This window comes from Erinaceus europaeus, chromosome 15 (assembly GCF_950295315.1).
Source record: "Erinaceus europaeus chromosome 15, mEriEur2.1, whole genome shotgun sequence".
In the NCBI taxonomy this organism is placed as follows: domain Eukaryota; kingdom Metazoa; phylum Chordata; class Mammalia; order Eulipotyphla; family Erinaceidae; genus Erinaceus; species Erinaceus europaeus.
In genome coordinates, this window is record NC_080176.1 from 45,696,698 (window position 1) to 45,720,177 (window position 23,480).

At 38.3% G+C, this 23,480-nt stretch overlaps 1 protein-coding gene across 1 annotated transcript in view; it reads left to right on the plus strand.

Annotated features, from left to right (window-relative positions):
• The first annotated feature begins 3,139 nt into the window (after positions 1 to 3,139).
• The window catches only part of DSG3 (desmoglein 3), a 38,511-nt gene continuing 18,170 nt past the window's right edge, over positions 3,140 to 23,480 (plus strand). The window contains exons 1-8 of the mRNA XM_060173660.1: positions 3,140 to 3,342; positions 16,306 to 16,341; positions 16,991 to 17,122; positions 19,281 to 19,436; positions 19,884 to 20,028; positions 20,814 to 20,980; positions 22,057 to 22,185; positions 22,790 to 22,975. Coding sequence (XP_060029643.1) covers positions 3,295 to 3,342; positions 16,306 to 16,341; positions 16,991 to 17,122; positions 19,281 to 19,436; positions 19,884 to 20,028; positions 20,814 to 20,980; positions 22,057 to 22,185; positions 22,790 to 22,975 — 999 coding nt within the window. The 5' untranslated portion in view covers positions 3,140 to 3,294. The remainder of the gene's footprint in view (positions 3,343 to 16,305; positions 16,342 to 16,990; positions 17,123 to 19,280; positions 19,437 to 19,883; positions 20,029 to 20,813; positions 20,981 to 22,056; positions 22,186 to 22,789; positions 22,976 to 23,480) is intronic.

The following is a 23,480-nucleotide window of genomic DNA, read 5'->3' on the forward strand; positions in this document are numbered from 1 at the left end:
TCCCCGGCAGCACAGGTACCAGGGTGATGTCTGGTTCTTTCTCTCTCTCCTCCTTCCTCTATAAACAAGTAAATAAATAAATAAATGTTTTTTTTAATAAAATAATGTGCTATATGGAATGGAACTAGATAGTCCCATGTATAATGAAACATCTCAACAGATAGAGGAGTTCAGCAGTAGACATTTCAGTCTTGGTGTCTCTGGCAACAATCTGCAGTACCAAGTCAGGAGCAGTATAGAGTGGCATGGCAGCGTTGATTTAATGAGGTCAATAGAGGCAATATGATGGTAAGGAATCAGAGAGAAGCATCATCAAGAAATATGGCCATAGTCCTAGAGTTTCCTGGACTAGAAGAAATAAAGATCTTAAAGAGAATGAGACAGGTTTCTTGTAGCACTGGGAAGACTTTTAAATAGCAATGGTCAATTATTATTATTATAACCAACTTAGGTATATTTTCTTATAGAAATCCAATGACTAGGATCTATGGTAACATACTTGACTTCATTATGCTTTGTGCTTTTTAGGGGTATCTGATAATTTCTATATCTTAGATACTGACAGGGCCAACTAGTCTGGTCTAAGTTTGTGAGTTACTTAAATATTTTTAAAAACTATATATACAAATATATTTTAGAACTCCATGTTAGCTATCAAACTCAAGCAAAATCTATAAAAGTCATAGACCCCCTAGGAACATACCTAAAATAAATTCCCTAAATTATTTCTACCCTAAGATCCCTATTCTTACATGCTCTATTCTTGCTTTGTGGTTCCTGTTCATTAATCATTTTGCCCTGATTTATATCTTATCTCCTTTCAGCCACCAAGTTGCAGACAGTATCATGATTCCATCCTGATTTCCCTGGGCATAGGACCTCACCAGTGTATCCTGAAACCTCACCTCTCCAGAGCCCTACCTCACTAGGAAAAGATAGTAACAGGTTTTCAAGAGGAGATAGTAACAGGATGTCCAGAGGAGAAGCAATTACAGAAGCCAGAACTCCCACCTTCTGCACCCCAAAAATAATTTTGGTCCATACTTCCAGAAGGGAAGAAGTGATAAGGGGAAGATGAGCAGAGGGCTCTGAACTCCAACTCCATCAAGACCCAGAGAGAGGAGGAAAAAGGGAAGAACATTTGGAAGTAATAATAAGTATAGGTGTGATGTAGAAAGGAAGAGAAGATGGGATTATGGGAAAAAATATAGAAATACTACAGAAGTCATTGTCAACCCAAATATGTGACCTTGAGAGAAATATGACAACTCCCATATTGGAGGGAATGGGGATACGAACTCTGGTGGTTGGAATGGTGTGGAATTATAATTTTGTGGATCAATATTAAGTCACTAATAAGATTTTTTTTAAATAAATAATAAAATTAGAGGGGCTTGGAGGTAGCGCAGAGGGTTAAGCATACATGGTACAAAGCACAAGGACTGGAGTAAGGATCCCAGTTCAAGCCCCCTGGCTCCCCACCTGCAGGGGGGTCACTTCGCTTTTGGTGAAGCAGGTCTGCAGGTGTCTATCTTTCTCTCCCCCCCTCTGTCTTCCCCTCCTCTCTCTCTTTCTCTCTAACAATAATAATAATAATAATAATAATACAAGATAAAAACACTACAGGTACTTTATCAATTTAAAAAATTTAAATAAAACTTTATTTAGAAAACCAAGACTGCTCTGGAGCTGAATGGGGACATGGCTGCACAATTGTGAGTGAACTTAATGCCACTCAGCCAAATACTTAAAGTAGTTACAATATCGTTTGCCACAATTAAAATAAGCAATCACACAAAGGAACAAAAAAATACTTGTTTTTACTTACAAGATATTTTTCAAGTCCTCGACTATTAAACCCTCTCTGTTTAAGATATCACTGCGACTCAGTGCTTTCCCTGAAGATAAAAAGCTTCCAAACCTGAAGCCTAAATACTTGCAAAGATAAAATGGTTCTTCTACCAAATCCTTCATTAAATATTAAGGGAATTTTCTTTTTCCCTCTGCCAGCCAGGGCCTCCCTAGGATTTCCTGCCTGTGCTATTCTACCACCCCCGCCCCCTGCAGATAGAAAAAGAAAGAGAGAAGAGAGTTAGCCACAGCCCTTAACCCACCACTCCTGGGGCCTCCCCCATGCATGGTATTCCCATGTGGTGTCTCCCAGTCCTCATGCATAATAAAGTGCATTTTCTATCAGGCAAGCTCTCACACAGTCCCCATGTAGATTTTTTTTTCCCCCAACAGGGTTATCACTGGGGCTCCATGGCTGCCTGATTCCATTATTCCTAAAGCCTTTTTTTTTTTAGCTGAAGACAGAATAGGAGAGACAAAGAGACAGAGAGAGGAGATGAGACATCATCATCGAATCACCCTTGAAGCTTCCCCCGTAGGCAGTCTTGGTGATGACCAACGACTTGAGCACAGACCCTCACACATGGCAAACTGCACTTTGCTGGGTGTCTCACTTTCTGGTCACCCATTCTGAAACTTTATAGAGAAGGTTTAACTCTGAGATGAGAAGAAAACTGAAATGGTCTTTGCTATCCCCACTCCACCTTCCATCATGCCCTATTGTTTCAGTCTACAAATAAAAAGAAATGCAATTAAGAAAATAAAAAGTGATCTGATTGTTATCAGAGATCTCATTTTGAAGATACTATTTACATATTTTCAATATGTTAAGACATATGCCTATTTGTTCAACTGTTTTCAATAGAACCTCGTTAGTAGCTGCTTATACGCTGGATTTCTTCTTTAGATAAGTAGTGGCTTACAGTACAATATCTTAGTTGGCACCTGCCATTTGTTTAACTTTTGAATCTGTCCATGTATACTTGAGCTAAAAAGAAACACTTTTCCACAAGTTAGACTGGGGGGATTTCACATGTTTTGTTTTGCTTTTCGGTTTTCATTGAAACCCTGAGAAGAAGCCAACTAGATTCTTTTCCAGTGAAGTCAGGATGTACTTCTGCTCTTCCACACCATGATTAATTTATTATTCATCTGGTATCTTCCTATTAAACTTTGTCTTTAGCTTGTGAACTTTTCAATCAGCTTTCAACAAACGTTTTCATTGCTTGAGGAATTGAGGTGTGTCTAGGTTTTTACCTGGGAGCAAAAGTGATGCAAGCATTGGTGGTGAGACCAACCCTTGATTTGGGAAGGGGAGGAACCTCATAACAGGCCATCTGTAAAGACACAGCAAAAGGACTTTTCTTAGACCTCATATGCAGACAGTTGGAGGGCCTGAAGCAGGAGCTCCCTTGGATTTGGTGACCAGAAGACTTAGTGACAATGAATTGGTTCTTTTTCAGGACTACAGGGGCTCTGGCCATTTTAATGGTAAGTTGTTTGTTTTTATTTTCCTAATCAACTTTTTCTGTTTCTATCCCTGTTAGGGAAAATATTTGATTGCAGGCTTTCCATTTTAAATACTAAAAAAAAAAATATACAGTAGAAATAGATATTTTGAGATGAAATTATAAAGATTATCAACAGCATCCCTGTGGTTGTTTTACAATGCTACATTCTACACAGGAAAACAAACCAGAGGGGAATAAATGTGAAAGTTGCCGTTCAGCCTTTCTTTAGTTGAAAGGTTATACCACTCTGATCTCAGAGCTATTTTCTATATTCCCTTCGCTTTCTTCAAAATAAAGCTTTTGTTCATCTTTTTAATACTCAGAACTAAAGCATATGAAAGAAAACCAGGTTTATTTTCCAAGGTTACATATCCCTTAAGCATGTGGCTAAGGCTTGTACATGCCTGGTCTTGATACCTGACGTGTTTGCGAGATAGGCAGTTGAATTAAAATCAAAGCAATGTTGAGCTGTAGGAAAGTTGGGAAGTTATGGAGAAAAGCATATTTTGTCATTACTTGCAAAATATATTCAACTCTGGGGCAAAAGAATAGATATACAACATTTAATAGGGGCTCTTTCAGGAGAGTAATACACTTGATGATGGAGAAAGTTGTATATTTATCAAAGAGAGAAGTGAAATTTGGAGAGCAAATCTGCCTGAATGTTATAAACTGGCTTATCCCTTCCTTATCTTTTATACAGAAGAATAATACATAGCACAATATTATCAGTCTCATTCTCTCGTCAAATTATTGCAGATATAGCATAAATTAATAATGAAAGGCTCCTAATAATTATGGCACACTTTATTAATAAGTTACATCGGTGTTCACATCAGTTTACTATCTCATTGGAAAAATTCAAGTAACTAAACTTCAAGAGGTCACAGGGAAATAGATGTCTAGAAAGGACTTTCTAAAACTTGAATGGGTCTCAAATTAGATTAGGCTGCCTGCTGAAGCAGAGGCTCTCAGCCTCCACTCTCGGGACATTGTTCAAACAGAAAAAAAAAAAATTCTTTCTTCTGTCTGACTATTTTTTATTATCACATGGTTAGTGTGAGTTAACTAATGAATGCATTTGAGACAAGAATGTTGTGCAAGAGTTGTATTGTTTGACTTCCCCCACACACACACACGCACACCTTTCTAGAGTGGTTGCCTTAACACTGAAGTGCAGGTATCCTGATAACCCACAGGTCCAAACTAATGACTAACACAAAAAAGCTAGAGGATTGTGAGGCAGGGCGTGTCAGGATAGCACTGACTATACTATAGAATTGTGCTGCCATAAGTGCAAGGTAGCTGTTGGCTTTGTCAGACTCTCAGTTACCTCTCTGGCTCCATAGTGACCATGAAATCTTTATACTGAGCACTGCATACTCAGCTTTATATCCCCCCAAGGCCTACAATATATTTTTAACAGTGGACTTAAAATTATTTGAAAAATGGGACATCAGTGAGAACTCTCCAAGATATGATTCCCTGTACCCACAGTGCTTATTATAATGCTAGTCTGGTGGAAATTATGAAATGTCAAGTATGCCTCTCCCTCCCCCTCAGGAAAATTTTCTACACATACACCAAATAAAAAAGCAGTAGAGCTTCATACAGAATTGTTCAGCTAACTGATCTAGAAATGGTTTACCAGTATGATAGCCACAGACCACATGTGGCTCTTAATCATATGAAATGTAAATGGTCTGAATGATTGGAGTTGGGCTGCTTTTTTTTTTTAAAAAAAAAAGTTATTTATTTACTGGATAGAGACAGAGAAAAAGAAAGAAAGAAAGAAAGAAAGAAAGGAAGGAAGGAAGGAAGGAAGGAAGGAAGGAAGGAAGGAAGGAAGGGGAGGGAGTCGGGCGATAGTGCAGCTGCTTAAGCACACAGGGCACAAAGCACAAGGACTGGTGTAAGGGCCCAGGTTCAAACCCCTGGCTCCCCACCTACAGGGTAGTCGCCACAGGCAGTGAAGCAGGTCTGCAGGTGTCTCTCTTTCTCTCCCCATCTCTGTCTTCCCCTCCTCGCTCCGTTTCTCTCTGTCTTATCCAAGAACAACGACATCAGTAATAACTACAACAATAAAACAACAAGGACAACAAAAGGTAATAAATAAATATTAAAAAACATTTTTAAAAAGAAAGGGGAGATGGGGAGATAGAAACAGAAATCTGCAGCACCACTTCACCCACCACTCAAGAAGCTTTCCCTCTGCAGGCAGGGACCAGGACCTTGAACGAGGTCCTTAGGCATTTTAACATATACAATCTACTGAGTGTGCCACCACCCTTAAGTGGTGGCACACTCAGTAGATTGTATATGTTAAAATAAGTAAAGCAAGTGCAATATTCTAAAGACTTCTTATGGAAAGAGTGTGAAATATGTCATTAATAATTCTTGTGCTGTTTACATATTGAGATGGCAATATTTTTTAGTATTTCTATGTATTATGCTTTAAAATGTAATTATAAAGTTAGTTTCCTCTCTTTAAAATAATTATTTAAAAGTTTAAAATTACGTGTGTGACTTGCGTTTGTAGTTCTATGTCTGTTGAACAGGGCTCATTTACTGTTAATGCTACTTATGGAAGTCAGTGTCAGTCAAATGCAAGGTAGGCAAACAAGGCTCTATGGACAAAATGAGGGTTGAGCTGCTTATTGCAAAGTTTAGAAGGGCCAAAGGGCAATATCTTAGTGTGTCAGACCAACATAAGCAAAAGTAAGTCCAATTAAGGCTTTTGCCCAAGGCCAATTAACACACTTGCTTGGCTGGAATTGTGGTAGAGAAACTAGACAAGACTAGGAAAGACAGATGAGGGTCAAATTGAAAAGTGCATTCTGTGAAGGCTAATGGAATTCTTTTAAAAAGTAAGGAGCCACCCAGAGTTTCGAAATAGTATGGTAATGGGGGAAAAAAGAAAGCAATTGTCAAGTAGGAACGCACACCTTTTGTTGTTGAAGGGTGAGGTCTGAAAGTTGGAAGACATGCTTGAAGGTTTTGAATTAATTCCATCATCCTATGACAACACAAAGGTTCCCTAGAGAGGTGAGATATAATAGCAAAGGTAAAGGCAAACGCTAGAAGAAGAAGCAAAGGTAAAAGCTTTAATCCAGTCCTGTACCACTGACTCACTCCAGACCTTATATTCACAACTGTCAAATAAGAATTATAATAGTCCCCTGGCCTAATTAACTTGACTATTGTGAGACTAAAGTAACAATGACCAAGTAAGTATGCAAAAAATTCTGTCAGGGCTCTAAAAGACTAATTATTTTTATTATTATTTTTATTAATGATTTAATAAAGATTAACAAGATTGCAAGATAACAGGGGTACAATTCCATACAGTTTTCACTTCTAGAATTCCATCCCAATCTCTTCCATTGGAAGTTTCCCTAGTCTTTATCCCACTGGGAGTATGGACCAAAATTCTTTATAGAGTGCAGAAAGTGGAAAGTCTGGAATCTGCAATTGCTTCTCTGCTGGACATGTATGTTGGCAGGTCAATTCAGACCCTCTCTAGTGGGTAGGGCTCTGAAGAGGTGAGACATCTGGACTCATTGTTGAGGTCTTCTGCCCAGGGTAGTCAAGATGGAATCCTAGTAGTGTCTGTAATTTGGTGGCTGAAAGGCTATAAGATATAAAGCAGGACAAATTTTTATTAAACAAAAACCCAAAGGTAGAAATAGAGCAGATGGAATTAGGGGTCTTCATGTGGGAAGAAGCTATGAAGTCTATTTTAGCTATGTCTCAAGGGGCTCATGACTTTAGTGATGTTTGCCTGAGCCTGATAGATATCATGCAGGTGGACTAAAAAGTATAGTTTGGAAGACAGAGTTGAGAATAGCCCCCAAACATGAGGAAAGTATATAAATACCATTAACTATTTACTAAAATACTAATTCTTAATATTTACAGTATTTTAGTAACAGTATTTAGATGACTCTCAGTAATTTCTTAATTTTCTGCCTTATTTTTTTTTTTTTATTTAAATTTTTAATTTAAGAAAGGATTAGTGAACAAAAGCATAAGGTAGGAGGGGTACAACTCCACACAATTCCCACCACCCAATCCCCATAACCCACCCTCTCCCATGATAGCCTTCCCATTCTCTAGCCCTCTGGGAGCATGGACCCAGGGTCGTTGAGGGTTGCAGAAGGTAGAGGGTCTGGCTTCTGTAATTGCTTCCCCGCTGAACATGGGCGTTGACTGGTCGGTCCATACTCCCAGTCTGCCTCTCTCTTTCCCTAGTAAGGTGTGTCTCTGGGGAAGCTGAGCTCCAGGACACATTGGTGGGGTCTTCAATCCAGGGTCTGCCTTATTTTTTAACATTTTTATTTTATTTATTATTGGATAAAGACAGAGAGAAAATGAGAGGGGGGAGATAGAGAAGGAAAGAGTCAGGGAGGCGCCTGCAGCTTTATTTCACCACTTGTAAAGATTTCACCCAGGGTCTTGAACTTGTGTCCTTGAGTACTATAATGTGAGCACTTAACCGTGCCATTGCCTGCTCCCCTCCCTTTTTTTTTGCCTCCAGGGTTCAGTGGAGTTCAGTGCCTACACTATAAGTCCACTGCTTGTAGAGGCCTTTTTTCCATCTTTATTGGATAGGACAGATCAAAATTGAGAGAGGAGGGGAAGTCAGAGAGGAAGATGAACACCTGCAGACCCTTGTGAAGTGACCCCTCTGCAGGTGGGGAGCTGGGGGCTCAAACCAGGATCCCTGTGTGGGTCCTTAAGTTTTGTACCAGCTGCACTACCGCCCAGCCCCCATCCCCTTTACTTTTTTAAATAACCACCAACACCACTCTTAGTCAAGACAGAAACTACATTTTTCTTATACAAAACAGCATATCAAAAACAAATGATATTCCTTTATGAAAATTTACAGGAAAAAAAGCTATATTTTAACTAAATATAATAATGAATATTGGAAAATATATTTTCAAAGATGGAGCTTGATTCAAATTTTCAGTTCTTTAGTCTTCTAGATTACTTATTTGAGAGGACAGAACATCTACCTATTACTAAGAAAAAATTAGTCATTAGTCATTTTCCTATGCTTGTTTAATCAATTTCACACAATGCAAAATAATCATTTTATAGATATGGAATTAAAATCTTAAAAATCTAACCATCTGAAAACAATGCTTATCTTCAAATGAGATTAATTATTCAGTGTTTTATAATCTACAAAATCTGAAGCACAGCCTTCCTATTAGCATAGGAACAACAAGTCATTTAATTTCATGTTAATATATTAGATAAAAATAAAATTGTTAAGTGGCTGAGAAAGCTGTGGTCTACACACACCAATGGAGTACTACTCAGCTATTAAGAACGATTCACCTTCTTCGCCTCATATTGGATAGAGCTTGAAGGAATCATGTTAAGTGAGATAAGCAACAAAGAGAAGGATGAATATGGGATGATCTCACCCATGGACAGAAGCTGAGGAATAAGAACAGAAAGGGGAGACACAAAGCAGAACTTGAACTAGGTTTGGTGTGTTGAATAGAAGTAAAGGATTCTGGGGGTGGGGAGGTTTTCAGGTCCTGGTGCATGGTGGTGGAGAAGGACCTTGGCTGGGAGTGCTTTGCAGAAAATTGAGAAATTCTACACGTATTAACAATTATATTTACTGTGAACCATTATTTCCCCCTAATAAATTTTTTTTAGTACACTCATTAGAAAATGAGTAGAAATATTTGAAATCTAAAGGTTTTAAAAACACAGTGTTTTAAAGAAATTAATAGTGGGGGGGGCCGTCGGGCAGTAGCGCAGCAGGTTAAGCACACATAGCACAAAGCTCAAGGACCGGCATAAGGATCTAGGTTCTAGCCCCTGGCTCCCCACCTGCAGGGGGGGGGGACCTTCACAGGCAATGAAGCAGATCTGCAGGTGTCTGTCTTTCCCTCCCTCTCTCAGTCTCCCCATTTCACTTGATTTCTCTCTGTCCTATCCAACAACAACAACAGCAATGGCAAGGATAATAATAACAACAAACATAAGGGCAACAAAATGGGAAAAATGGCCTCCGGGAGCAGTGGGTTTGTAGTGCAGGCACTGAGCCCCAGCAATAACCCTGGAGGCAAAAAAAAAAAAAAAAGAAGGAGAAGGAGAAGGAGAAGGAGAAGAAGAAGAAGAAGAAGAAGAAGAACAAGAAGAAGAACAAGAAGAAGAACAAGAAGAAGAACAAGAAGAAGAAAAGAAATTAATAGTGGAAGTTCTGGAAAATGAGATAAGTAGTTCAATGCCAAATTTTGAATTGAAAGTGTGCAATGTTCTAAATATAGCACAGAACTATATTTAGCCACCTTCTTTTACACTTGAAAAATAAATTTAAGGAAAAGAATTTTAGATTCAATTATTCACATTTTATATAGAAATAAATTGAGATATCTTTTCTCCTCTTAATCAATGAAACAACCCAGTTTCCAGTGTTCATAAATATATGAAAACAAGTTTCCTCTTGCATTTCATCAAAAATTAAGAATCAGAAGAGGCTTGATAAGCAATTTTGGTCAGGCTTACCTGACTTGGGCAGATGTCAGGAAAGATGTGATTATTTCTACCAATTACCACTCCCACTCACTTAATACCTGAAACCAGTTTTCATTGAGAACCAGAACAGTCAGGACCTCGTAATCTTTCCCTTAAACCTCTTGGCCTTTCCGGTTAAGAGTCAATATGATAGCCTAAGGTGAGTGAAGTCTGACTTGGAAATTTTATAAATAATTTGCTACTCTCTATAATTATGCTATGAATAACTGCGTCTGTCCCATATGCAAATCTTTCTTGCAGGGCCACTCTGCAGATGGCTGAGCTGTGCACCACACAATTCAAGGAAGTTCATTCAAACTATAATGAGAATATAGCTTCTTGGAGTTGAGCAGGCAGCAACCTATACACTGTACAGAGGGACACGTGTTCTTACCTTTTTACTGGAGCTCAAAAAAAGAGTAAAGTTACATGTACTTGATTTTAGTAACAGTAAGAAAACACTTCATATCCAACTGGCTCTCACCTCTTTTCTTAAATTTGGCAACCAAGTGGTTAACACTTATTACACTTAGCACTTGCCGTGGGCTAGGATTCTTGTGTACTTATCTGCCCCCCTCAGAACATCTGAAATGTAGAAAGTCAGAGAAATAGCTTACAGGTAAAGTGTTTTTCTTTTCATGCACTTGGCCCAAATCTAAGTCCGCCACCATAAGGAAGTGCTGTGTCACCAGGGGTAACTCTAATACCATAGTGGTTCTGTGTCTCTCTTCCTTTCTCTTTATCTGAATGAAAAACAGAAAACAAAAGAAGTTTCAAAAACTCATATATGCTCATGACTTTTTCAAAAGTAATTTGACGCATACTTGGACTTAAACTTTGTAATGATTTATTTGAGTTAGCGAATTCATTTTACAGATTTCCCAAGGAGAGGTGGGTATGATCCACCCATACCTCTCATTCTAGAGATGAGGAGAGAGGCTGTGCCTTAAGCCCACTGGGAAGTTCCCTGAACTCAATAAACTGTCTCCTGGTCTTTGCCCCACACCAAATCCAGAGACAACTGCAAACAACATTCTGGTCAAAATAAGTAAAATGACCGCTATTACTGAAAAAAAAAATTGTTTCAACTGGTCACTCATATCCTCAAATCTTTTTAGTATGTATCTACCACTTTCAATATGAACCATATTGAAGGCAAACCATATAATATGAACTGTATAACTACATAACCATATAATATGAACCATACAATATGAACCATATAACTACATAAGTTTGAGTTAGTCAACAGGGCATATGGGTATCAAATTGGTTTATTACATATCATTTTATTAATTCAGTCATCTGGATTTCTCTGAAGGTATTTTTGATTTTTGTCTACACCAAAATATCTATGCCATATCAATGCTATACAAGGCACATAATCAAAATATCAAATAAGCAGGAGATAAGAGGAAGAGAGAGAAAACTGCAGGGATTCTCTATATTGTTATTTCTAATCTATTGATAGGATGATAAGAAACAACTTGGTTGATTTACATTGCCAGAAATTACATTTAATATAATTTTATGTATAAATTAAACATTTCAAGTAATTTTATTAGTGTATTTATTTACAAAATTAAGACACCAGTTGCCAGTGTGAATTAAAATAATTAAATCTTAAAACATTCTTCTAAATAATATAAAGCCTCAAACATATCTCAAAATATCCAAAGAATAGTGTATATATTTAGAACTATTTTTTATTAATTATCCCATATTCTAAAAAACATAAAAACTGTCATATTTTCACCATATTCCCAAAATTAGGGGACATTCACGGTGACCTGACTTTAAAAGAGAGACTGGAAAAAAATAAAGGTATGGGCTAACAAAATTCTCTTGAGACTTTGATTCTGTAAAAATTAAACAAAGGAGGAGGTGACCACGGCAACATTCATTTCTATTGTCCAGGGTTTCTCCTTTGTGCTTCCCAGGACATTTACCACAAGATCCATTCTCTCTGAGGCTAGTACAAGCATGATTCATATTTTCTAGATGACTCTTTCCCGTTTTCCTGTAAAGGGAGCATGCTTGGCTCATCCCTTCCCTCGTGTGACTGAGTCATGCTTATAAGCTGAGAAGGAGGGATATAATTACTATGTTGCTTTGGTCTTCTCCCCCAAATCACTCATGAAATCGCTTAGCAATGCTGTAAAATTCATTTCAAATCCTGTTCTAGCTATATATTCTTTTTCATGGACACTTTGAATGCATACCCTTTTGGGTTATTTTTTGCTTGTTTGTTTTATTGTTAGTCTATATATGTGAAACCACCCTGTAGTTGTCTTTTACTTACTTATTTCATTTAGCATAACTTCTCTTAGTGTAACATCATCTTTGTAATGGCATAGTAGTATTCCATTAGGTAGATATTGGACAACTTATTTCTCCAGTCATCTGTGAATTGGCATTTTAGGTTGATTTTATATTTGGGGTATTGTGCATATTGTCTTCTAAGTCTAAAGGTGTATATATCCTTTTCAATAAGTATTTTTATGTCCTTCAAATAAATGTGTAGGAGCAGTATTTAGGATCATGGCCTACCTCTATGTTTTGTTTTGTTTTTTAAGAATCTCAGTACCATTTACCATAGGAGTTGAAACAACCCCGCCAGTAGAGTGTCCAAATTCTTTATTCTGAACATTCTTTCTAGCAGTTGTTTCCAACTTTTTTTTTTTGGTAAGCCATTTTTAACAGTATGAGACGATACCTTGTTGTAGTCGATATTTTAATTTCCTTGATAATAAGTGATGTTGAGAAGTTGTTTATATTCTTTTCTTTCCTTCTTCCTTTTTTAATTTTTATTTATAAAAAGGAAACACTAACAAAAAACATAGGATAAGAGGGTGCAACTCCACGCAATTCCCACCACCAGAACTCGATATCCCATCCCTTCCTCCTCTGATAGCTTTCCTATTCATTATCCCTCTGGGAGTATGGACCCAGGGTCATTGTGGGGTGTGGAAGGTGGAAAGTCTGGCTTCTGTAATTGCTTCTCCACTAAACATGGGCGTTAGCAGGTCGATCTATACTCCCAGCTTGCCTGTCTCTTTCCCTAGTGAGGCAGGGCTCTGAGGAGGTAGGGCTCCAGGACACATTGGTGGGGTTATCTTCCCAGAGAGGTCTGCTTGGCATCATGGTAGCATCTGGAACCTGGTTTATGTTCTTTCTACTAATTTCTGCCAACTTTGGTGTAATGGTGAGGTACATACTTTGGAATCAGGCTGTTGAAGTTCTAACAGCCACTCCACTAGTGGTAACAGCTAAGACAAAGAATTCATTCTCTCTTTCTCTCATAAAAGGGATTAGAATAGCAGACCCTCTTTCTCCTTATTAAGTATTAAAGGATAATACATATGGAGCTTGAACTTGTTAGAGAGTTCACCAGGAATGATGTTGGCATTGCCATGTGCTCTACCTAGGTGTGAACCAGCTCCCATTTCACTGGGAAAAGTTTGATGCTATAGTGCCTTTCCCTTTCTCCCTCACTATCTCTATCTCTGCCTCTCTCTTCCTACAAAACTCAGTCTAGAGAAGTGAATATTTGGCAACAATAAATAAGTAAATAAATAACTCTTTGGATTGTGCCTGACACAAGTTCCATAATAAACATTAGCTATTCTTATTGCTCTGTTTTTTCTTTTCTTTTGACCTGATTTTTACAGTCTTTGCCTTGCCAGACTCTCTTTGATCAGATAATCAGTAGTTCTGCAAAGTTATGTATCTAAGGGACAGGTATTGTGAAGTTCACAACTAAAAGATAAAGTATAAAAGCTCTGACTTGGAAGTTAGTAATTCTACTGACTTAGTAGCAATGTAATGCTTATAAAAGAATATGAAATCATAACTCATTGCAAACTACTTGGGGCTAAATTGCATGGTGCAGAATGCATCTTATAGAAAATCAGAAAAGAAGAAAGCAATGAAAACTGTTTCATGGGGATTGTTGAAGGATAACTGATCTTAAAGGATCAGTAGCGCTCAAGTATGTAGGGGCTTGGACGTGGGTCACCAAGTGGCTGTGCACGTTATCATATGCAAGGACCCATGTTGAAGGCCTTAGTTCCCACGTGAAGGGGAGGAACTTCATAACTAGTGGAGCAGTATTAAGGTGACTCTCCTCTGTCTTTTGTGTGTTTCACTCTTTTTTACTGCTTCTCAACCTCTCTCTCTCATCCTCTGGGGCGAGGGGGGGGTAAATTTGTATATGCACTTCTTCTTCTAGCGTTTGCCCTTCTTCCATAGCCAGTCAGCAGCGTCAGGTTGAGCCTAATGTAAAGTTTCGAGACCTCCTTTGAATCTGGAGAGGTGGCAGTCATTGACTATGTGGGTCATAGTCTGTCTGTAGCCGCAGGGGCAATTCAGGTCATCTCTGACTCCCCAGCGATGGAACATAGCAGTGCACTGGCCATGGCCTGTTCAATAGCTATTGAGGAGAGCCCAATCATAAGGTGCTAGGTCAAAGCTGGGTTGACGCTTGCAGGGGTCTGTGATGAGGTGTTTGTTCTTTACCTCAGCTGACTGCCAGCTCTGTTTCCAAGAGACTGGAACAGAGAAGTTCATTGTAGGCATAGGGGACCAGATTGGGTGACGAGACGTCAAGCATTGGACTGGGTGGGCAAAGATATCCGCGTATATTGGCAGGTCCGGTCAAGCGTAGACGTGGGAAATGAACTTAGATGATGCCGCATCCCGACGAATATCTGGTGGGGCGATGTTGCTAAGAACTGGCAGCCATGGAACTGGGGTGGAACGGATGGTTCCAGAAATTATCCTCATGGAGGAATATAATTTGGAATCGACCAAGTGGACATGGGGGCTACGGAACCATACTGGGGCACAGTATTCTGCAGTGGAATAGCATAATGCCAGAGATGATGATCGTAGTGTGGAAGCGCTCGCGCCCCATGAGGAGCTGGCCAGTCTTGCAATGATGTTATTCCTCGCACCCACCTTTGCTGCAGTTTTTACGAGATGTTTGTGAAATGACAGAGTGCAATTGAGAGTAACGCCAAGATAGACTGGCTGGGCTTCATGCCGGATTCTCGTACCGCCAAGCTGCACATTAAGCTCACACAAGGCCGAGGCATGGTGTAGATGGAAAACAGATGATACCGTTTTTGCAGTGCTAGGGATTAGTCGCCATTTTTTACAGTAATCAGATATCAGAGACATGTCTTTCGTGAGTGTTTCCTCGAGGATGTCGAACTTGGATGCCTGAGTTGCACAGCAGATGTCATCGGCGTAGATGAACTTCCTTGAAGAAGTTTCTGGGAGGTCACTGATGTAAATATTAAATAGCGTAGGAGCCAGAACAGAGCCCTGGGGGAGGCCACTTGAGACAGGTCTCCATCTGCTAGACTTGTCACCCAGATGCACCCGGAATCTTCTGTTTTGGAGAAGAAACAATATAGTGTTGGCCACCCATGGAGGCAGGCATCTTGAGATCTTGACTAGGAGACCACGGTGCCAGACCGTGTCATAGGCTGCTGTGAGATCAACAAAGACAGCACCCGTCTTTACATTCTTCTGGAATCCATTTTCAATGTAAGTTGAGAGGGCCAGGGCTTGTTCGCAGGTAGATCTTCCTGGGCGGAAACCAGCTTGGGCGGGTGATAGGAATTTCTCTGTAAGATGAGAAATACGTGACAGAAGCAGCCTCTCAAGGAGTTTGTAACGCACGGAGAGGAGAGAAATTGGTCTATAGCTGGTGGCCAGTGTTGGGTCTTTCTTTGGTTTCAAAACCGCTATAATCTTCACACTGAGTGTCAGCAATAACCTTGGCTGGAAAAAAATTGAGTGGATGAAGAGAAAATACATTCCTGGTAGAATGCAGGATGGAAAAATAGCACAGACTAAGGTTAGTTCTGTATGCTCTTAAGAAAGTAAATACCTTGATCAGAACAATCAAAAGAAATGTCTGACTACAATTCGCTGTCAGGCAGAGTTTTTCAAAGTTCAATAAAGTCTTCATTAAAATTCTGTAGTCAAATAAAACAATTTGGAGCATTTCATTGGACTGAGAACTTTTTTTTCCTCCTGGTAGGATTTCACCTCTGTGTACTACTTCTCCACATATATTTTTTAATAGAAGCAAAATAAAAAATGAATATTAGAATACAATGACCAGAAATCTTTTGTTTCCTTAATATTTTATTTATTCTAATGAGTGAGATCCAGATACATGTATGGAGGGGGGAGAAAGACAGACCAGAGCACTGCTCAGCTCTGGCTTATGGTGATGCTGGGGATTGAATCTGGAACCTCAGAGAATGAGTTATGAAAGTATTTTGCATAAGCATTATGCTGTCTCCCTAACCCAAGAACTGTTTTCTTATATAATTTCTCATTTGAAGAATTTATGTTTAATGCTACTTTATTTCAATCTCTATAGGTGATTGTATTGGTTCATGGAGAATTGAGACTAGAGGTAAAGTATGGAAAAAAGTTTATTTTTGTATTTCAATACTAGTTTATCTATAACTTTTCATTTCATTTGGGTTATATAAATAATTATCCTTCAAATTGTTTAAAACCTTGTGAAAAGAAAATTAAAAATTTGGCAACCCAGTAATATTTAAATACTATTAATATGAATGCTGTATATCATATAAACCTTGCTTTTTCTTCATCCTTATCCTCTTTCCTGCTCCTCTTTTCCCTTCTTTCTCCTCCCTCTTCCTCCACCTCTTCTATCTCCTCCTTCTTCTCCTTCTTCATTTCCTTTCTTTTCTTTTTTTTTTTTTAACCAGAGCACTGCTCACTCTCCAGCTGATCATCTTTCTTCTCATATTAAACAAATCAACAGGTTTCCATTACACAGGCCCTGTGTGCCCAAGTAGCATGACAATGTTGAATATTTAGAGGAAATATTGAATAGGGTAATATTAAAAATCGTATGATCTTTTACAATTTAAGTTAACGTTTCTGACTTGCTTAACAAAGTTTAAGGTAGAGCAAATTTGATAATTAATGGTGTTAGATATCTTAAAAGACAGAGGAACTTCTCAGCCTAAGTGTCTATAGTCAATATTCAAAGCTAAAATTTCCAACTAAAATGAAATTCCTTTTGCCATAAGACAAAAAGTCAACATGGAGAAGATGAGATGGCAGTACAGCCAGCCAGAAGAAGATATAAACGTGAGTGGGTGAAGTTTGCGAAACCCTGCAGAGAAAGAGAAGACAACTCCAAAAGAAACCCAATTGCCAAAGTAAGTCACACCAGCAAGATAATATGAGCATCTCAAGTAAACATGTTAAGTAAATTTAAAATAATGAGTCAATTCCAGTGAACAAAATGAAGACTTGGGCACCCATAGAATAAATAATTTGATAAATTCAACAACAACAAAAATATATATACTGATAATAACAATTAGAAAAAGAGAAAAGAGGCCTAAAGATAGCTCATCGGGTAGGGTATGTACCTTGCCATTTATACAACCTACTTTTGAGTCCCAGTACCACTTAGGAGTGGCACAACAGCAAGGAAAGTTCTTGTGCTATGTTTCTCTCTCTCTCTCTCTCCCCCTCCCTCGCTCTCTCTCCGTCTCTCTCTCTGTCTCTTCCTCTCTCTCTTTCTTTCTCTTTCTCTCTCTTCCCCTCTCTCTCTCTCTCTCTTCCTCTCTTTTTTTCTCTCTTTCTCTCATATGCTTATTATGAGAGAGAATAATATATAATTCATTATACATGTGTATATATATAAAATGAAAATCCACCTTGGACAAATATGTCAAATCACATTTTTGTGAGATGCCAGTACCCCAAAAAGAAGAGAAAGATAAGGAAGAAAGGAAAGAGGATGAGGGAGAATAAAATAAAAATGTCAAGAGAAAGATGAAGAAACTATGATTTTCAGAGTAATAAAAAGTAATTCAGGTAAAAAGGCCAGTTTTAATGACTAAAAATATAGATGCAGACTCTACTTAGAAACAGGAAAACTATGAGAATAAAATAACTGGAAAAATGACTGGAAGTCAGTACTATATCAGTTGTGAATTTATACATTACAGCTGGTAGTGAAATATATCAGGTTTGTTATATTATTCTAACTGCGTGTGTATTTAAGAAGTTTTGCATTGAAAAGAATAATTATTATAATAAAAATCAAATCATTATAACACACATTCTAATATTGACTTCAGCAGCCCCTTTTTCTTTGTTCTCTCCAGCTCTCCTTACTTAAATTGAAATCAATGTTTCTCTTAATATCATCTGTTCAGAGAAGGAGCATTGTGCAGGGATGGGAGAGATAGATCAGTAGTAGAGTGTATGTCCTTCTATGTATGAGTCCCCTGGTTTCATCCCCAGGAATTCAAGTAATGGCACTTAAAGAAAAAATAAAAAGCGGAATCGGGTGGTAACGCAGCAGGTTAAGCGCACGTGGCGCAAAGCGCAAGGACTGGAATAAGGATCCAGGTTCGAGCCCCCGGCTCCCCACCTGCAGGGGAGTCGCTTCATAGGCAGTGAAGCAAGTGTGCAGGTGTCTATCTTTCTCTTCTCCTCTCTGTTTTCCCCTCCTCTCTCCATTTCTCTCTGTCCTATCTAACAATGACATCAATAACAACAACAATAACTACAACAATAAAACAACAAGGTCAACAAAATGGAATAAATAAATAAATATTTTTTAAAAGAAAAGAAAAGAGGGCTGGGTGATGGTGCACTTGGTTGAGTGTGCATATTACAGTGCACAAGGACCCAGGTTCAAGTCCCCCAGCCACCACCTGCAGGGGAAAAGCTTGACAAGTGATGAAGCAGTGCTGCAGGTGTCTGTCTCTCTCCCTATCACCCACTTCCCTCTCAATTCCTAGCTGTCTCTAACCAATAAATAAATAAAGATAATAAAAAAATTAAAAAAGAAAAGTATAAATAGCCTTGTCAGAATTAAATAAACTTGAGTCTTAGACCTCTTAAAATCGTCATGATGGCCACAGTCTAAGAAAATATGCCAGAGTCGGGGCCAGGTGGTAGTGCACCTGGTTAAGCACACACACTACTGTGTGCAAGGACCCAGGTTCAAGCCCCTGGACCCCAACTGCAGGAAGGAAACCTTCACAAGTGGTGAAGCAAGGCTACAGGTGTCTCTCTGTCTCTCTCCTCTCTATCTCCGCCTACTCTCTCAATTTCTCTGTCTCTATCAAAAAAAAAAAAAAAGAAAGAAAAGAAAAGGAGAGAAAATATACCAGAGTCAAAAGAAACAAAAACTTGTATTTCTCAGTGCAAAAAAAAAAAAAAAAAAGTAAATGGTATAGTGCCAGAAAAAGTGAGTAAACAAATGACTTAAGACTATGGCGGTAGAGGAAGAAAGAAAGGAGAAGGTTTGAGTGGTGATCACCTTAACATTTTGGATCTTGGGGGGGGCTGCAGATTTCTTCAGACTTCCAAGCAAATCAGAAAATTTTCTACAGAATTTCTGGAATGGGAATTGATGAGCCCCCTCGAGGAATCTTTGTTATTGATGAAAATACAGGAGAAATTAACATAACATCCATAGTTGACCGGGAGCAAACTCCAAGTTTTCAGGTAAGAATGTGTCCTCAGCACTGGGCACCCTTCCCCTCATGTACTGTGGCTTTGTAAAAATATTCTTTCATTGGTTGAAGGATACTTCCATGCAAGTATTGATCTGCCAACAAACTATAATAGTCCCACTACAAGGAACCGTCATTTACAGATGTGCTCCCGAAAAAAATACACCAGGAGACTGATTGTCTGAGCCCCAAAATGAAACATATGAAACTCTTTCTGTTTACTATGACATGTAACAGCATCAGACTAGAGAAAAGGGCAGCTTACCCAACTGGTCTACGCACTGTGGTGATTGATCATTTTCTACCTTTAACCTTTACATACTTTATCTTTCTTCTGTGCCCCACAGATCTACACATGCCACTAGAAGCTTTATTTCTCCACATTTTCATAGCCTGAAAGTTTGTAAGATCATAGTTAATATTAACCCTCTTTTTTTAGATCACATGTCGTGCAATAAATATCCACGGCAGAGAGATGGAGAGACCACTAGTATTGGTAGTCAAGATCTTAGATGTCAATGACAATCCTCCAGTATTTTCGCAAAGTGTATTCATGGGTGAGATTGAAGAAAATAGTGCCTCAAGTAAGTCTTTTATTGTACCAACCACTTGTATTTGCTCCCCAACACAAGAATCATTACAGTATACTTTGTAAGCTAGTTTATTCTTTTAATTTCATCAATAATTTTACAGGAAAAAGAAAACATCAAAATAACCTGGGAATTCCTTTTCAGTAGTGGTTGAGTTAACTATCCATGACTGCTGTATTTCTACATAGTGATCAGTGTATCTTTTCCAAATCAGTGTATCTTATTCTGTATGTACAGGCTGCTGGAGTACCATGTAGTCCTAAAGCTGGATTATCCATGGCTATTGGACTTCTAGGTAGTGATCCTGTTTTCACTTCAGTGTATATTATTTGATATGTTCGATTGACTGTTGTACCAATAGATGCAAAGCTAAAGAAGTGACCTTAGGCTACCTGACTGTATCAGCTGCTTTTGTATTTGTTTGTTTGTTTGTTTGGGTTCTTTTTTTTTTAGATTTTAAGTGTCAGAGGTGCATTCAGATAAGTTGGATAATTTAAGAGAAAAAGTATAATGATAAGGTCATTCATCATCAAGGGAAGAAATAAACACAGAAAATGTACTCAACCTTAAAATTGCAAAGTCTTACAGAAAACTGGAGAAGAAAGCATAATTCTACTTGATTGACAAAGACAGTAAAAGCTATTTCAAGTGGTGTTTTTCTAGCATACAGACAGTTTTAGGGTCTTAAAAACAACAAAGATGTCTTTGTAATTGTGTTTGAATATTTCATGTAAACAAAATATTGATTTTAAGTGATCTGTGAAATTCTGTATTTCTAGATTCTCTGGTGATGATACTGAATGCCACAGACGCAGATGAACCGAATAATCTGAACTCTAAAATTGCCTTCAAAATCATCTCTCAGGAGCCTGCAGGCATGCCCATGTTTCTCCTAAGCAGACACACTGGGGAAGTCCACACTATGACTAATACTCTGGATAGAGAGGTAAAGCAAATCACTTGCGAATACTCAATAATAAATGGTTTGTTTGTAAAACAGCCAAAAAAAATATTCCACTTCATATAAAAAAGAAAAGAAGAAAGATAAGTATATCTCAGTATTCAATTTGGTCAGTAGGAAATTTGTTCAGATTCAAACATGAATCTAGTTGGGTGGGATAGTAAATCAGTTTTACCCTAAATAGACAAGCATATTATATCAAGTTAAAAGGGGGGAATTAAAAGAAGGTACTGACAAAATGGACAAAGGTTGAACTGTGACTGACTCTTCATATAGTGGGGTGGAGGGAGAAATTCTGAGATGAAAGGAGAAATTTCTATCTGGAATATAGCTTTGTCTAATGCCAAACTTTTTCCTCTAACTAATTTTAATTTTATCCTGCTTTTAAAACACTAGAAAGAGCCCCCTTCCTCTCTTTTTTAAATTATTTTTTTAATTATTGGATAGAGACAGTCAGAAATAGAGAGGGGAAGGTATGAAAGGAAGAAAAAAAAAACAGAGAGACACTTGCAACACTGCTTCATCATTTGCAAAGCTTTCCCCCTGCAGGTGGGGACCTGGGTCCTTAAGCACTGTAACATGTGCTCTCAACCAGATGCTCCCCCACCCATGCCCTCCCCTTCCTTTCTCTTTATCCTGCCACCATTAACTATCATCTCTCCCACCATGTCCGACCTGGCAGACACCATGTTGACTTTATACAAATGATTTTCCAAATGGGCTCACTAGAAAGTTGTATAAGAGAGTTATCTTCCAATAAGTACCCCGCCATGGGCATCACCAATTTTTTATCTAAGTGGATATCTTGCCACCAGAAACTCACAACAGAGACAACACCATTCTGGTCATGTAAAAAGGACAAAACCATGACCTACATCCATCTAGCCACCCAGAACTCCACATGCCTACTTTTAGATGAGCAGGAAAAGTGTATGTTATCCTTCTAGAGAATGAACTATGAATGTGAATATTTTTACCCCTTTCCCCCATAGGAAACAAGTAGCTACCATTTGTATTCTTGAGAGTAAATATTAATTATTTTTCTTTATCCTCCTAATTAGCAAGTTAGCAGCTATCGTCTGGTTGTAAGTGGTGCAGACAGAGATGGAGAAGGACTATCATCTCATTGTGAATGTAGCATTAAAGTGAAAGATGTCAATGATAATTTCCCAATATTTAAGGAATCACAGGTATGTCTTCTACTCCTAAAGAATAATGCACATTATTTTATATTTAGCTATCTTAATACAGTATTTTCTTTTTTCTTTTTAAAATATTATTTATTTATTTATTCCGTTTTGTTACCCTTGTTTTTTATTGTTGTTGTTGTTGTTATTGATGTCGTTGTTGTTGGATAGGACAGAGAGAAATGGAGAAAGGAGGGGAAGGCAGAGAGGGGGAGAGAAAGAAGGACACCTGCAGACCTGCTTCACAGCCTGTGAAGTGACTCCCCTGCAGGTGGGGAGCCAGGGGCTCGAACTGGGATCCTTACATCGGTCCTTGTGCACTTAACCCGCTGCACTACCTCCTGACTCCCACAGTACTTTCTTAATTGCTGATGTTTTGTAGCTCATTGAAATTTTCTGTAAAATATGTTTTTGCAATATATAAAAATTCAATAACCCTTCAATAAACTATTCTAAAAACTTTAGTGGCAATTAAATAATAAAGCTCCTTCAATCAGAAAAAAAAAATTCAATAACCTTCAAGGGGCAATGCATGATGTAAGAATTGATATTAGTAGCACCCTTAGTTAAAACTTAACATCAATCTTAAATTCTGACTCTCTTCTAGTATTCAGGACGTATTGAAGAAAACAGTTTAAGTTCTGAGTTACTTCGATTTCAAGTAACTGATTGGGATGAAGAGTTTACAGATAACTGGCTTGCCGTGTATTACTTTACCTCTGGAAATGAAGGGAATTGGTTTGAAATACAAACTGATCCCAGAACTAATGAAGGTATCCTGAAAGTGGTTAAGGTAAGGACTGATTTCTCTTCAGTGGTAAAAAATATTCTATATTGATCCAAACTATCATTTATATAAATAGACTTCTTTCGTTTATTACTAATAATACCACATATTTATAGAAAAGTTGGAGGACCAGGGCGTGAGGTGGAACCAGGTTAAGCGCACGTAGTACTAAGTGCAAGGACCCAGATTTGAGCCTCTGGCTCCTCACCTGCAAGCAGACACTTCACAAGTGGTGAAGCAGGTCTACAGATGCCTATCTTTCTGTCTCTAGCTCCTCCTCCTCTCTCAGTTTCTCTCTGCCCTATCCAATACAAAAGGAAAAAAAAAAAAAAGGAAAAATGGCTACCAGGAGTGGTGGACCTCTTGCACCTAACCCCAGCAATAACCCTGGTAGCAATTAAAAAAAAAAAAAGATAGAAAACATAAAAGTAGAGAGTTTTTTTTTTCTTTAACCGCATAGCTCAACTACACAAAGACAACTTTTTTAGCATGTTAAATATATATTTTTTTG